Source organism: Eleutherodactylus coqui, chromosome 9 (genome assembly GCF_035609145.1).
Source record: "Eleutherodactylus coqui strain aEleCoq1 chromosome 9, aEleCoq1.hap1, whole genome shotgun sequence".
NCBI lineage: Eukaryota > Metazoa > Chordata > Amphibia > Anura > Eleutherodactylidae > Eleutherodactylus > Eleutherodactylus coqui.
The window spans coordinates 88,863,957-88,880,576 of NC_089845.1; the positions used below are offsets into that span (position 1 = coordinate 88,863,957).

The 16,620-nt window shown below is 45.3% G+C and overlaps 1 protein-coding gene across 1 annotated transcript in view; it reads right to left on the minus strand.

Moving 5' to 3' along the window:
* Positions 1 to 16,620, minus strand: part of ANKRD29 (ankyrin repeat domain 29) — a 46,622-nt gene that overhangs the window by 17,089 nt on the left and 12,913 nt on the right. Inside the window, exon 4 of the mRNA XM_066578857.1 lies at positions 6,778 to 6,876. Coding sequence (XP_066434954.1) covers positions 6,778 to 6,876 — 99 coding nt within the window. The remainder of the gene's footprint in view (positions 1 to 6,777; positions 6,877 to 16,620) is intronic.

Below are 16,620 nucleotides of genomic sequence, written 5' to 3' on the forward strand. Positions count from 1 at the left end.
GGGGCCCCAAATCTTCAAGTTATGCCTCTGGGTATGGGTACAGAAGGAGGGGAAGGAGGGGGGACCCCAGCTGAACTTTTGCACCTGGGCCCCTTAGCCTTTAGTTACACCTCTGGATGAACCTTTATATTTGTGAACGTAATGAAAATATATGTAAGTGACTACAATATTAGAGTGAAAGGATAAGTTTATTTGGAAAAACTGTACAACTCCAACGAGGTTCTAGTGGCATGCTGGGCCGCCTCCACCTTGCATACAGGATGAGATTTGGTTGAGCATGGAGGCATATATTCTTCGTATGTTATCTTGCGGTAAATGTTGCAACTCAACCTCTAGATCCTGCACACTTGTAGGTTGCCGAAGCTGGTCCTATAAATGCTTGATTGGTGATAAATCTGCCGAATGGGCAGGACAAAAATGTGTGGCAACCTTGCGGAGGCATTCCTGGCAAACCCTTGCTGTGTGTGAGCGAGCATTATTCTGCTGAAAAATGCCTCTTGGAAGCCCTGCCATGATAGGAAACACATGTGGCTACAAGATTTCCTACATGTATTGCTGAGCTGTTATTGCCCTTTGATCACTACTAGGGGTGACCAACTGTCATATCAGATGGTTTCCTAGATCATCACACCAGCAGTTGGGGCAGGGGGCCACTCCACAAAGGCAAGGTTGAAGAGCTCCCCACGGGGCCCCCATACTTGAACACGACCTTCGTTGGCTCCCAAACAGAATCTGGATTCATTGTTAAAGACCATATGATTCCCATCCATAGCAGTCTAGGTTTCACATTTACGGTACCACTGCAAACGAAGGTGCTGGTATTGGGGTGATAATGGCAGAACATCTAATGGGCGCCTTGATACCAAATTTTCTTCTGCTAAGTGCCTAGAAATGGTCAGAGCAGAGGCGTAACATGAAGCGTCTGGGCCCCAGTGCAAAATCTGTAACAGGGCCCCCAACTATTATGCTTTTGTCATAGTACTGGGCTCCCAATATGTAGAAGAGAGGCCTTATGGGCCCCCTAAGGTTCCTGGGCCCGGGTGCAACCGCATCCCCTGCACCCCCTATAGTTACGCCCATGGGTCAGAGACAATGGTCTGTAATAAATGTGCCACTTATATCTGAATGGCAGACAATGAAACTGTTGAATCTGCTTGTGTTTGTTGGGTGATCAAATGATCTTCTCTTGTGGTAGTCTGTCTGGGCCGGCCAGAGCCTCCGCGCTGTGCGTGTGCCCTCACGTAACCACTGCTCCGAACACTTCCAACACCTTGGTCAGAACAGCCTAGATGGCAGGCAATTCATCGAAATGATCTTCTTGTTTCTTTCATTTCAATGATGCGCCCCCTCTCAAAGTCTCTTAACTGGGCAAAGAGTCTTTAAATGTTTTGTAGAGTCATGTCTAGCAGTCAACCATCTCTCAACAAGAGGTACACTACACAAAAGTAGCCTCTTAGAGACTTTTTATAGGGCAATGAGGAAAGCACTTTTAAGGCCTCCAGTGGTAAGACCCAGTATCTAATTAGACCAGAACTATAAGAATTTACATATCTGCCAGTGATACAGTATAACTGCATGCAAAGTTTTCCAGCAATCCATTTCTATCTGTGTGCATATTTTTTTTCGTCAATGACTGTACATAGCAATCCTGGATACCCACAGTGCCACATTTCCCCTTCTCTATGCCAGGTCTGTTTACAAGCAGCAGTCACTCAGTATACAGAACGTCCCAGACAGCTGTAGCCACTCAGAGTACACCGCCGTGGAGGCCTGTGATTGTCTGCAGCTGTCTGTCATTGTTCCATATACAGAATGACTGTACCTTGGAAGCAGATCGGCGGGTGAACAGGAGATCTGGCACTGGAGCTACAGGGGTCCGGGACGAGTGCTTATATGTTCTGTTAATTTTTTCCAGATTGCCTCCTTTAAAAAAAAATGAAAAACCCCTTTAAAAGTAATACAGAGTACAATATCTGAGTATAAGATCATTTTCGAGTCTATTCCTCCGAGTTTGAAAGGAGAAAAAAGTATCTCTAAGCAGACTTATTAATATGTAAGGCCCGTGGTCAGTTTCATAAATCCATAATTGCTCTGACATTTGCTTTCAGTACTTATTATACATATTAATTTTGCATATGCATGTCCGAGAAAATGTTTCAGTCTTTGTTATGAATACCCCAGGCATAAAAGAGATTTAACTGTTACTTCAGCCGTTAATAATGGATTGGTAATGGAAAGAAACACAAACAAAAGGATTTATTTTGACATTTGTGATTTATCTACATTGAATGGCCACTTAATTCGAGACACTTGCCATTTCCTAGCTTCCCTGTATAGCAATTAGACACGTGACCCCGGAGTGCAGCATAAAGTCAAACGAACAAGTTTTCTGGGGATCAGTTTCAGTGCGAGTCCACATTGGCATGGGAAAATGGAGTGAAAAACATTAGATACAAACATCAGAGGAGGATGTCAAGAATCGTTCTGATAATAATTACAGTCATCAAACTGCAACCAAAGATAATTCTAGTGCTCCAAATAATGTTTTTGAATGCACAAGGGTTCAGGAAAAATAGCACCTAACCTAAAATTCCCTACATAAGGTTAGGTGATATTTTTCCTGAACCTTTGGCTATGGTCAATCTAGCTTTAGTTATTGCACCACTCCCCTACATTACTTGAATATTTAAAGTCATTATCTTATAGAGACTTGGAAAATTTATTTTTAATTGTCTGAGCCGGTAGGGTCAGTGATTCCTGATGAGGTTATGGTATTACAGCGAAACACGTTGAACCTTAACCGTTAGAACCATTACATCCACTAGCTGTGACAATAAAAAGATAGAAGATAGAGATGAGCGAACGTACTTGTTAAGGGCGATTTCGCAATCGAGCATCGCTATTTTCAAGTACCTGACTACTTGGGTGCACCGGGGGTGAACGGGGGGTTGCAGAGGGGAGTAGGGGGGAGAGAGCTCCCCCCTGTTCCCCAGTGCTACCCTCCCCCCCCCCCCCCACGCCGCCCCCGGCGTCCCCCGAATCTTTTCACCTGAGTGGCCAGGTACTCGAAAATAGCGATGCTCGATTGCGAAATCGCCCTTAACGAGTACGTTCACTCATCTCTAATAGAAAATCATCTTGGATTTCAAATTGATATGATTAAGGAATCTTTTTGTATTTGAGTCATCAATTTAATATCCCTTTGTGTCACAAGGGATGGTTATTTAACCAACAATGGATGACTGCTTTTGAAAACGCCCACTTTGGAGTGGTGGTTTTGTGTGTGTGTCTGTTTGTCCAGGCCTAGGGCAATTTTAATAAATACATTAAAAGTTATATTTTAGGAAGGAAGTATCCATCCAGTGAAGTACTTTTAGAGTTTAGTTTGGAATTTTCTGCTACAGTGATTAGTAAAAACAAATCCTGCCCAAAGATTGCATTATTTCTTTTCTACTTCACTACATTTAGAATTTTTAAAAACTTTTTCAGTACATTCTATAATACATTAAATAATACCATTGAAAACACAACTTGTCCTGTTAAAAAAAAAACAAGCCCACAGACATCTACCTCCATGGTTAAATATAAGGGTAATTTTTTGAAAGTGGGGAGGAAAAGCTGAGAAGGAAAACAAAGGGTGGCCCTAAGGCCTAATGTCCATGGGGAAATTCGGGTCCGCACGGATTCTCATGCAGAATCCCGCAGCGGGTCTCTCTTGCCCTGCAGACATGAGACCTCAAAGTCGATTATACTTACCTGTTGGGACGCTGCAGATCTCCCGTCCGTCGTGGCCGGATCTTCTTTCTTCAGCCTCGCGGATGTGCTCGGCACGACGGCAGCGTGCCACGCTCATGCGCCGTCCACACTATTTTTTTTTTTTTTTGAACTCCTGCTCTCCCGCACTCCCACAGCACAGCACAAATACAGCTGCGGGTGTGCCGCGGGACCGGACGGCTTCCATAGGCTTAAATGGAAGCCGCGGAAGACCTGCACAAAATGAAGCATGCTACAGGTGTTTTCCCACACGTGCAATTTGCGCATCAGGAAAAAATGACATCCACAGGTACTTAATTACCTGAGGGTGTCCAATGATTACCTATGGGCATGGATCACTTGTGCGGGACACCCACACGGATTTGCTAATTCTATTTTGCCTGTGGACATTGGGCCTAAAGGGGTTAAAACCACTAAACTATTGTTCACAACTGATACTACTACCAAGATTTATCTGTAGAGATGCCATGGCAATATGCTTGGTTTTATGCCCCAGTTTGCAATAGGTGTGACTAAAGCAGCTGAACTCCATAATTCGGATGGGTCCACATACTTTTGGCCCTATGAATGCTATGTTTTGGCTGCATTGTACGCTTTGAATCATCACTTTAAAAGATTATTTTCCAGCCCAGCTGTGCAAAGCAGTATTTTCCATCTTCATGTTGGTACAGGATTCATCAGTTAAGAATAAAGATGTCTGCAAGTGTAGGTAGATTATTAGTTCAGTTGGCAAGCTTCTCCTACCTCACCCAAGTGGTTTCCTTAGCGGACGCATGTTAATATTGCAATTTATTTTAAAAGCAATAGTTGTTCTGGTTAAATAAGGTCATCCAACTCTCCCTAGGGCAGCAATTGTGATTTCAGGGAGGAACAGAAATGCTACATTGCATACACATGTATTGTGTTGTGCAAGACGTTCAATCAGCAGAAGTTACAGTATGGAGGACTAATTAAGGTAGGCTGGGGGTACAGAGTGTTTTGGGTTCACTCATCACATGACTCACTTGTGTGACACACTGCAGAGGCCCACTAAGGCTCTATCACCCAGCGGCCTTCATAAACCTGGAGCCGGCCCTGACATTATGAGCCCCCTAAAGCTACATTTTCTACACACATTATAGTTTTCCCCACTGTATTTGTATATTATAAAATGTGTTTTGCACTACAGAGTTAATGACTAAATCTAATTACAATATGTTTTGTAAGCAGCTTAGTCTTATTAGGTTCATATATGTAGCAATTAGCCTCCTGGAGGGACGGGAGCCAAATAAAGGGATCACATAGTAATGTGTGTGAATGCAGACTGCTAAACTCTGTGTGAAGACACTGTTCTATAAACTATATACCTCTGATCAGAAATAAATGTATTCTTCACTTCTATTACTGTAGTATATATATTTGTAAAGTGGATAGAAACATGAGCCAGTACTCTATCTGTTGCATTTAGATACTCTACTTCTCTTTCTTCCTCCTTTGAGAAAATCATTTGTGAGTCAACAGTTTCATAAAATTAAGATATGTCATAGAAAAACATGCCCGTTCTTGAGCTGATTATTACAATTTGTATCCATAAAGTTGCAGCCTACATTGTACTTTACAGGAGCTAGCAATTCTAGCCTCCCAGCAATATAGGAGGGAGCCTAAAACTCTAACTCACATGTTGATTTTTCATATCAAGTACTAATAAACGTAATTATATTGAATTCATTAACATAATGAACAAGTCTTATGTTTGCTTAACCCAGAATCACTTCTGCTGTCTTCAGCAAAGTCTTCTTTCAGATTATGTTCTTCCTCTACAGCATTGCTTCCATCCTGGTGTCCAGCTTTCATGCAAAAAACTACACAGGGATGGAAACCAGGATGAACCCTGAATGGCTCCAGAGGGGACAAGAACGGCACTTTTCTATCCAGTTATAGAACCGACGGGGAAATAAACTATGTGAAACCAAAGAGGTCTCTATTTCACATATCTTCCCCTATGATGCCATCCAGGTGTATTATGGAGCTCCTTTTCCCACATATGGAACGCTAATGACACGCAGATTAAATCACTTCCGGCCGCTGGAGCACAAGAACGAGCGCTGCAGCAACACAAATTTCTGGTCGCTGCAGCGCAAGGAGATGCGCTCCAGCTACTCAAACTTGCAAAATTGCTTCCTGCGTTCACACACACCCGAAGTTGCAGGAAAACGTGTGCCAAAACGCTAGTTTTGGCGGGTGAAACGTAACCCCTATCCCCTTCATTAACCAACTAGCAGAAATGAGGCTATACTATAATTCCTTGTGTAAGATATAGCTATTTTCATATCAGAATGCAGCTGTTACAAATATCTTTTACAAAGTCATTTATGTGCAATACTATTATTACTAGAATATAATATTCTGATAAGGGGTCCATAGGCTTCATGAAGCTGGCCATGACACAAAATGTTAAGACCCATTGCAGGGGCGTAACTATAGGAGATGTAGGGGATGCGGTTGCACCCGGGCCCAGAAGCCTTAGGAGGCCCATAAGGCCTCTCTTCTCCATATAGAGAACCCAGTACTAGGAATAAAGCATTATATTTGGGGGCCCTATTACAGGTTTTGCTTTGGGGCCCAGGAACTTCAAGTAACGCCTCTGAATATGGATTTATTTTAATAGCATTTGAGGCCTGGGATGACTTTGGGGTAATATTAATATTGTAGTTTAGGGGTTAAATTTAAGATCTTTATTTTTGAAGTCAACTACATGTTTTTGTTTTTATTTTAATTATTAATGCTCAGTATAAATGGAAGACTCCGCATAGCTTTATTTATATTTTTTTATCTATTCTTCATAATATATTGTTTACATTATTTATTTCTTATGTAATAAAAGAAAAATTGGGGCCCCATAAATGAGTGCCTTCCGATTTCATCTAAAGCAGTTGTCAATTAGAATGGTTTTGATGGGCATTTCTTTGTTCTATTTTCTACACATTCATTCATAGCAATGTTGATTGTTTCATTAATACATACACAAAGTTGGTCGTGGATGTTGGCTCCGTTTTTTAACAGGGTTTCAACAACAGGGCAATGTCCGTGCTGACAGGCTGCTAATAATGCTGTGCCTCCATCCTAGGGAGAGGCAAAAGGCAAGTGAGTGCAGAATATTGCATGGCGGGTTATTTAGGTACTGCACAAATCATATCCATACAACCACAAAGAATAGCTTTAGAAATCTGTTAATGGTAAGCTATATCTATAGACATATGCACACTAGTTATAGTGGTATACACACCGTAAGATGTACAGGTACAATGAATGGATTTACATAGAAGTCTGTTGGTTATAATTAGAGATGAGCGAACGTACTCTGTTCGGGTGTTTTTGAACTCGAGCACCGCTTTTTCCGAGTAACTAACTACTCAGACGAAAATATTCAGGGGGCGCGGGGGATTGCAGAGGGGAGTGGGGGGGGAGAGAGAGAGAGTCAGTTACTCGGAAAAAGCGGTGCTCGAGTCCAAAAACACCCGAACCGAGTACGTTCACTCGTCTCTAGTTATAATCTTTCACTCCAATTTACTGATAGGATCTTTATATTTAAAGTACAGAAAATTTAATCACAAAATGCTTCATTTAACCCATACTGATAGCATACTCCACTCTTCATTATGCCGAAAACTCCTAAATATAGTATATTTACTAACTAGCCAAACCAGGCATCTGCCTAGGGTTTCTCAGTTAAGTGGTACGAGAAATCAGAATGTGGTACCATAATTAATCTTTTTTATTTTCTGCAGTTCAATTTGATTACTGGGTTTTACTGGACACACAATTTTCTAAATAAAATAAATGAAATGGGGTGTTTGGGCAATGATACTGCTTGATACTGTCAAAGCAGATACTGGCATGGATATCACACAACTGAAAGAAGCAGTAGAAAACCGAAAAACATGAAGGGAGCTCGCCTTTAGGCTAACAACAACAGCAATATTTGGGCAATGAAGTACATAAGTATGTTACAGAGCACCAATATTTTACAATATTTTTTAGATACTTGTTAGAGATGAGCGAACACCAAAATGCTCGGGTGTTCGTTATTCGAAACGAACTTCCCGCGATGCTCGAGGGTTCGTTTCGAGTAACGAACCCCATTGAAGTCAATGGGTGACCGGAGCATTTTTGTATTTCGCCGATGCTCGCTAAGGTTTTCATGTGTGAAAATCTGGGCAATTCAAGAAAGTGATGGGAACGACACAGCAACGGATAGGGCAGGCGAGGGGCTACATGTTGGGCTGCATCTCAAGTTCACAGGTCCCACTATTAAGCCACAATACCGGCAAGAGTGGGGCCCCCCCCTCCCAACAACTTTTACTTCTGAAAAGCCCTCATTAGCATGGCATACCTTTGCTAAGCACCACACTACCTACAACAAAGCACAATCACTGCCTGGATGACACTCCGCTGCCACTTCTCCTGGGTTACATGCTGCCCAACCGCCCCCCCCTCCCCCCCACAGCGCACACCAAAGTGTCCCTGCGCAGCCTTCAGCTGCCCTCATGCCACACCACGCTCATGTCTATTTAGAATTGCGTCTGCCATGACGAGGGACCGCAGGCACACACTGCAGAGGTTGGCACGGCTAGGCAGCGACCCTCTTTAAAAGTGGCGGGGCGATAGCCCACAATGCTGTACAGAAGCAATGAGAAATAGAATCCTGTGCCACCGCCATCAGGAGCTGCACACGTGGGCATAGCAATGGGGAACCTATGTGCCACACACTATTCATTCTGTCAAGGTGTCTCTGCATGCCCCAGTCAGACCGCGGTTTTTAATTCATAGACACAGGCAGGTACAACTCCCTATTGTGAAGTCCCTGTGGACCCACAGCATGGGTGGCTCCCTGGAACCCACCGGCGGTACACAAAAATATCCCATTGCATTGCCCAACACAGCTGAGGTAGTAATGTCGTGCATAGTACAGGTGGGCTTCGGCCCACACTGCATGCCCCAGTCTGACTGGGGTTCTTTTCAAGTGTACAGATGTAGTAAAAACTCAGTGTGCACCTACAGCATGGGTGGGTGCCAGGAAGCCACCGGCGGTACATAGAAATATCCCATTGCATTGCCCAACACAGCTGAGGTAACGTCAGCTGTAATGCAGGTGGGCTAAAAATTCATTTGATTACACTGTAGGCGAGGGCCCACAAAAATTGCTGTATCAACAGTACTAATGTACATCCAAAAAATTGGCCATGGCCAGCCAAGAGGGCAGGTGAAACCCATTAATCGCTTTGGTTAATGTGGCTTAAGTGGTAACTAGGCCTGGAGGCAGCCCAGTGTAACGAAAAATTGGTTCAAGTTAAAGTTCCAACGCTTTTAAGCGCATTGAAACTTTTAAAAATTGTTCAGAAAAATTATTTGAGTGAGCCTTGTGGCCCTAAGAAAAATTGCCCGTTCAGCGTGATTACGTGAGGTTTCAGGAGGAGGAGCAGGAGGAGGAAGAGGAATATTAGACACAGATTGATGAAGCAGAAATGTCCCCGTTTTGGATGGTGAGAGAGAATGATGCTTCCATCCGCGGGTGCAGCCTACGTACTGCTTACGTATCGCTGCTGTCCGCTGGTGGAGAAGAGAAGTCTGGCGAAATCCAGGCTTTGTTCATCTTGATGAGTGTTAGCCTGTCGGCACTGTCGGTTGACAAGCGGCTACGCTTATCTGTGATGATTCCCCCAGCCGCACTAAACACCCTCTCCGACAAGACGCTAGCCGCAGGACAAGCAAGCACCTCCAGGGCATACAGCGCTAGTTCAGGCCACGTGTCCAGCTTCGACACCCAGTAGTTGTAGGTGGCAGAGGCGTCACGGAGGATGGTCGTGCGATCGGCTACGTACTCCCTCACCATCCTTTTACAGTGCTCCCGCCGACTCAGCCTTGACTGGGGAGCGGTGACACAGTCTTGGTGGGGAGCCATAAACCTGTCCAGGCCCTTAAAGACTGTTGCACTGCCTGGGATGTACATGCTGCTCGATCTACGCACATCCCCTGCTACCTTGCCCTCGGTACTGCGCCTTCTGCCACTAGCGCTGTCGGCTGGGAATTTTACCATCAGCTTGTCCGCAAGGGTCCTGTGGAATAGCAACACTCTCGAACCCCTTTCCTCTTCGGGAATGAGAGTGGGCAGGTTCTCCTTATAGCGTGGGTCGAGCAGTGTGTACACCCAGTAATCCGTTGTGGCCAGAATGCGTGCAACGCGAGGGTCACGAGAAAGGCATCCTAACATGAAGTCAGCCATGTATGCCAGGGTACCTGTACGCAACACATGGCTGTCTTCACTAGGAAGATCACTTTCAGGATCCTCCTCCTCCTCCTCCTCAGGCCATACACGCTGAAAGGATGACAGGCAATCAGCCGGTGTACCGTCAGCAGCGGCCCAAGCTGTCTCTTCCCCCTCCTCCTCATCCTCCTCATGCTCCTCCTCCTCCTCCTGTACGCGCTGAGAAATAGACAGGAGGGTGCTCTGACTATCCAGCGGCATACTGTCTTCCACCGCACCCGTTTCCGAGCGCAAAGCAGCTGCCTTTATGCTTTGCAGGGAATTTCTCAAGATGCATAGCAGAGGAATGGTGACGCTAATGATTGCAGCATCGCCGCTCACCACCTGGGTAGACTCCTCAAAATTACCAAGGACATGGCAGATGTCTGCCAACCAGGCCCACTCTTCTGAAAAGAATTGAGGAGGCTGACTCCCACTGCGCCGCCCATGTTGGAGTTGGAATTCGACTATAGCTCTACGCTGTTCATAGAGCCTGGCCAACATGTGGAGCGTAGAGTTCCACCGTGTGGGCACGTCGCACAGCAGTCGGTGCACTGGCAGCTTAAAGCGATGTTGCAGGGTGCACAGGGTGGCAGCGTCCGTGTGGGACTTGCGGAAATGTGCGCAGAGCCGGCGCGCCTTTACGAGCAGGTCTGACAAGCGTGGGTAGCTTTTCAGAAACCGCTGAACCACCAAATTAAAGACGTGGGCCAGGCATGGCACGTGCGTGAGGCTGCCGAGCTGCAGAGCCGCCACCAGGTTACGGACGTTGTCACACACGACCATGCCCAGTTGGAGGCTCAGCGGCGCAAGCCAGCGGTCGGTCTGCTGTGTCAGACCCTGCAGCAGTTCGTGGGCCGTGTGCCTCTTATCTCCTAAGCTGAGTAGTTTCAGCACGGCCTGCTGACGCTTGCCCACCGCTGTGCTGCCACACCGCGCGACACCGACTGCTGGCGACATGCTGCTGCTAACACATCTTGATTGCGAGACAGAGGTTGCGGAGGAGGAGGAGGGTGCTTTAGTGGAGGAAGCATACACCTCCGCAGATACCACCACCGAGCTGGGGCCCGCAATTCTGGGGGTGGGTAGGACGTGAGCGGTCCCAGGCTCTGACTCTGTCCCAGCCTCCACTAAATTCACCCAATGTGCCGTCAGGGAGATGTAGTGGCCCTGCCTGCCTGTGCTTGTCCACGTGTCCGTTGTTAAGTGGACCGTGGCAGTAACCGCGTTGGTGAGGGCGCGTACAATGTTGCGGGAGACGTGGTCGTGCAGGGCTGGGACGGCACATCGGGAAAAGTAGTGGCGACTGGGAACTGAGTAGCGCGGGGCCGCCGCCTCCATGATACTTTTGAAGGACTCCGTTTCCACAACCCTATACGGCAGCATCTCAAGGCTGATGAATTTTGCTATGCGGACGGTTAACGTTTGAGCGTGCGGGTGCGTGGCGGCGTACTTGCGCTTGCGCTCCAACAGTTGCGCAAGCGACGGCTGGACGGTGCGCTGAACTACACTGGTGGATGGGGCCGAGGACAGCGGAGGTGAGGGTGTGGGTGCAGGCCATGAGGCGGTAGTGCCCGTGTCCTGAGAGGGGGGTTGCATCTCAGTGGCAGGTTGGGGCAACCCTCTTGCAACCTGCCCTGCTGCTGCCCGTGCCTCCCCCTCTGAAGACCTGTCCTGTGTAGGCGTTGCACACCAGGTGGGGTCAGTCACCTCATCGTCCTGCTGCTCTTCCTCCGAATCCTCTGTGCGCTGCTCCCTCGGACTTACTGCCCTTACTACTACCTCACTGCAAGACAACTGTGTCTCATCGTCATCGTCCTCCTCACACACAGAAAGTTCTTGAGACAGTTGGCGGAAGTCCCCAGCCTCTTCCCCCGGACCCCGGGAACTTTCGAATGGTTGGGCATCAGTGACGATAAACTCCTCTGGTGGGAGAGGAACCACTCCTGCCCAATCTAAGCAGGGGCCCGAGAACAGTTCCTGGGAGTGTTCCCGCTCCTGAGCAGGTGTCATTGTAGTGGAGTGAGGAGGCTGGGAGGAAGGAGGAGCAGCAGACAGAGGATTCTGATTTGCAGCAGTGGACGGCGCAGAACTGCGGGTGGACGATAGGTTGCTCGAAGCACTTTCTGCCATCCAGGACAGGACCTGCTCACACTGCTCATTTTCTAATAACCGTCTCCCGCGTGGACCCATTAATTGGGCGATGAATGTGGGGACGCCAGAAACGTGCCTCTCTCCTAATCGCGCAGCAGTCGGCTGCGACACACCTGGATCAGGAGCTCGGCCTGTGCCCACACCCTGACTTGGCCCTCTGCGTCCTCGGCCGCGTCCACGTCCTCTAGGCCTACCCCTACCCCTCAGCATGCTGTATTACCAGTGATTTGATTTCACAGGCAGGAAATAAATTGGCGCAAGACTGCAGGCCAAATATAATTTTTTCCCTTTTTTGAAAACGAAAGGCCCCACTGCCTCTATTGAATGAATAATCTAAGTTTAATAACTGTGCTGTGTCCCTGCTAATGTGTCACAGAACTTGAGGGTAGCAGAGTTATTAACTCTGGCAGAGCAGGTATTTTTTTCCCAATTAAGGAAAGCAAATGGCGAAGCCAGCAGTAAACCGTAGCTGGGTGCGTCTGATTTTTTAACGTTGTACACGCAGCTCACACGTGTCCACAGCCCTTAGGACGGACAGAGGCAGGACAAATAGATTTTGTTTCCCTTTTTTTACACCAAAAGGACCCACTGCGTATATTCAATGAATAATAACTGTGTTGTGGCCCTGCCTACACAATTCTTTCCCTGTAGTATCAATGGAGGGTGCAATGCTCTGCAGAGGCGATTTTGAGGAAAAAAAAAATATGCAGCACAGCTAACAGCAGCCAGCACAGTACTGCACACGGTTAAATATGGCCCTAGAAAGGACCGTTGAGGTTCTTGAAGGCTACACTCACTCCTAACACTCTCCCTGCCTATCCAACACTTCTGTCCCTAATGCCGGGTGCAACGCTCTGCAGAGGCGATTTTGAGAAAGAAAAAAAAAAGGCACTGCTAACAGCAGCCAACACACAGGTATTACTGGCCCTAATAAGGACCTTTGGGGTTCTTGAAGCCTACACTAACTGCTATTTCTCTCCCTACAGCAGCTCCGGTACCAGCAGCACTGTTCCTCATCTAACTCACAAGGCATCTGAGGCGAGCCGCGGGAGGGGCCGACTTTTATATTCGGGTGACATCTGATCTTCCCAGCCACTCACAGCAGGGGGGTGGTATAGGGCTTGAACGTCACAGGGGGAAGTTGTAATGCCTTCCCTGTCTTTCAATTGGCCAGAAAAGCGCGCTAACGTCTCAGGGAAGGAAGTGAAAGTAACCGGAACACCGCATGGTGTTCGTTACGAATAACGAACATCCCGAACACCCTAATATTCGCACGAATATCAAGCTCGGACGAATACGTTCGCTCATCTCTAATACTTGTCATATAAAGTGCTTAGGACAACATAAAGAGTAAGTACAGCACTGACTGCAGGGCATAAGGGAGAATGCAAAAATTTACCTAATTTTGTATGTTTTATTTTTCTTTGTTTGCTACTTGCTCTTACCATCCACCATATTTCAGAACTGCTAGAAATATTGGTCTCCAGCCAGAACTTTCCAATCTCACTAAATTTTATATAGAGAATTCACAGAAGTATTGTGTTTATATAGAATATAAAACTTACATTTAATTTCAATCATTTGAAAAAATTTACACCAAAGCCTGTTAGGATTGTACTCTGTCTCCTAGATACTAACCTGCTAAACATGCTGCGTAACTGTCCTGACAAGGAGGACTCTGCCTGGAACCTAAACCCTAATCACTCTATTTATCCCTAATGTCAGGGTAAACGGTAAAAAGGGGGAAGATAGTGGTTGCAAAAATGCAGATATCCACACACAATCATCCAAAATATCACCAATGTTACCTGGAGACAAAACTGTTCCCAAATAATGTCTTATATATTTGATTGGTGACACTATATATAAGTCTCAATTCTTTTTATACTAGGGTAGGATTACGTTCCAGGTGGTTGTCCTTGTTAGGACGGGTACCCCACATGTTTCATCAATAGGTTAGTATATAGGGGACAGAATACGACATAACAGGCTTTTGTATAAATTATTTTAAATTCTCTAAATAAAATGTATGTTATATATAATAGCATAATACTTCTGTGAATTTTCATCGGCCATATTTGCAACATATTTTCACAAATACAAATTTTTTATACCAAAAAAAAACATCATATTTGTTTTCAACTATAATTTGTATTGTGAGATACAGGGTTTACAATAAAACGTGTAAGATAGGCAGCAGACTAAAACATATATCGGTTACAACAGAACATGAAAGAAACTTGTAGAAGCTAGAAATAAAAAAAATATATTGTGAAATCAGGGTTATGAGAATGTGTGATTGGGCCCAAATGGGTATGTAATGGAAACAATGGAAGGTAAGGGTATGATCACACATTGCTGAAGAACCCACAACAAAATCCATGTGCAGACTTTCCTGTAAAATTCAATTATTCCATTGCAATGGATGAATTCTGTGGTGAAAATTTGCAGCATTTCCACAAGAAATAGAGTATGCTGCAAATTTGAACATCCGCACCATGGCTATCTTCTGGCGCTGAAGTTTCTGCTGTAAGTGGAGTTTGTTAAAACTCCATTCACTTACATTGTACTGTACTTTGCTGCGGAATTTCATCCCCTATTCTGTAAACGAAATTCCACAGTAAGTGTGTGTGAACTAACCCTAACACCACCAAAACAGGAGAAAAATAGGGCAAAATAGGGCAAAACAAGTAAATTAATAGAGCAAGAAAAAAAGAGAAGAAAAAGGATGAATAAGTGGGGGGAAGTTCCCAGGAGAGATAAAGTGGCCACGCTCACAGATGTCTTAGAGCAAGAGAAAGTTTGGGATTGTGCCTAGAGGAGAAGAACAGTAGATGTCAGCTAGGGGGACCCCATTTGGGTAAACCTTTCTCGGGTATCTGTTTAGATAGAGGAATGCTTTTCATTGGCCGTGCCAATCTGGTTTCTGACTTCTACAGAAAAGAAATGGTTGTTTCAAGACTTTAAGGATCACTTGTATGGTGGCCAAAACAATGTAATAAATCAGGGTACACACCCTGCAAAGCACTCCATATATTTTCCCACTTAGTAGCAAAAACAGATGATATTTCAAAAATGCTTTTCAAGCTGCAGTAACAGATTTCTCACATCCTTTCTATTGCTCATTTTCACGTTTTTCTTTTTTACAAGTGACACTTTTCACTGCTGAATTCTAAATACACACCGACAAATTCCTAAAGTTGCTCTGGAAATGTTATTTCCTGCAGCTCAGGCAGCAATAACTACTAGTGCCAGGGTAAAGGAACAACGCAGGCTTTATACACCGACAGAAATGAACTTATGAATCCAATTCTGCTGCACACAGTATTGTTTTATATGTACTGTACTATGATTACCCTCCCAAAGACGAGTGCAGCGGAAAAGTAGTAAACACCTCTAAGTCATGAGAAATAAGAAGATTTAGCACTACTGAAGCTCCTTGAATGAATCTTAAGCCCTAAAGATCAGGAGATTTTAGCCTTGATAACCATGCAAAATATAGCAGTTTTTAATATACGCTTTTTAGCAGCTAGATTTTATTTTAGATTTAGTAATCCAAATGCTACTTTTCCACTGCAGCAGGAGGAGCAACAGCAAAGAAACAACTAAACCAGCACCTATAATTATAACTCCACCTCCGAAAAAGTTGGGATGCTGTGTAAAATGTAAAGAAAAAAAGAATGCAATCATTTAGAAATCTCATCTACCCATATTGTATTCACAATAGTACATAGAACACATATCAGAAGCTGAAAGTGAGACATTTTTCCATTTCATTTTTTAAAAATTAACTCGTTTAGATATTGATGGCAGCAACACATCTCAAAAAAGTCTGGAAGAGCCATGTGTACCATTGTTTAGCATTATAGATGAGCGAGTATCTCCCCAGCTCGAGACCGAAGGTTCGGGTGTCAGCAGCGGGCACGGAGCTGCGGGGAAGAGCGGTGCGGAGCAGAGGGGAGATCTCTCCCTCTCTCCCCCCTGCTCCCTCCTGCTGACAGCCGCTACTCACCGCTCCCCCGCGCCGGCACCCGAACCTTCTGTCTCGAGTGGGGGAGATACTCGCTAAAGGCAATGCTCGCTCGAACAATTGCCTTTAGCGAGTATACTCGCTCACCTCTATTTATCATCCCTTCTTTTTACAACAGTCTAAATGTCTGGAAAGTGAGGAAACCAATTGCTGGAGTTTAGTGAGTGAAATGTTGTAACACTCGTCTGATGTAGGATTCTAGCTGCTCAACAGTCTTGGGTGTTTTTTGTCTGGTGTCTGGATGCGAGCATATGTTGTTCTAAAACCTCTATATACTGTTCAGCATTGGTAGTGCCTTTCAGGATATATAAGCTGCCCATGCCTTAGGCACTAATGCAATCCTATACCATCAGAGATGCAGGCTTTTGAACTATTGGCT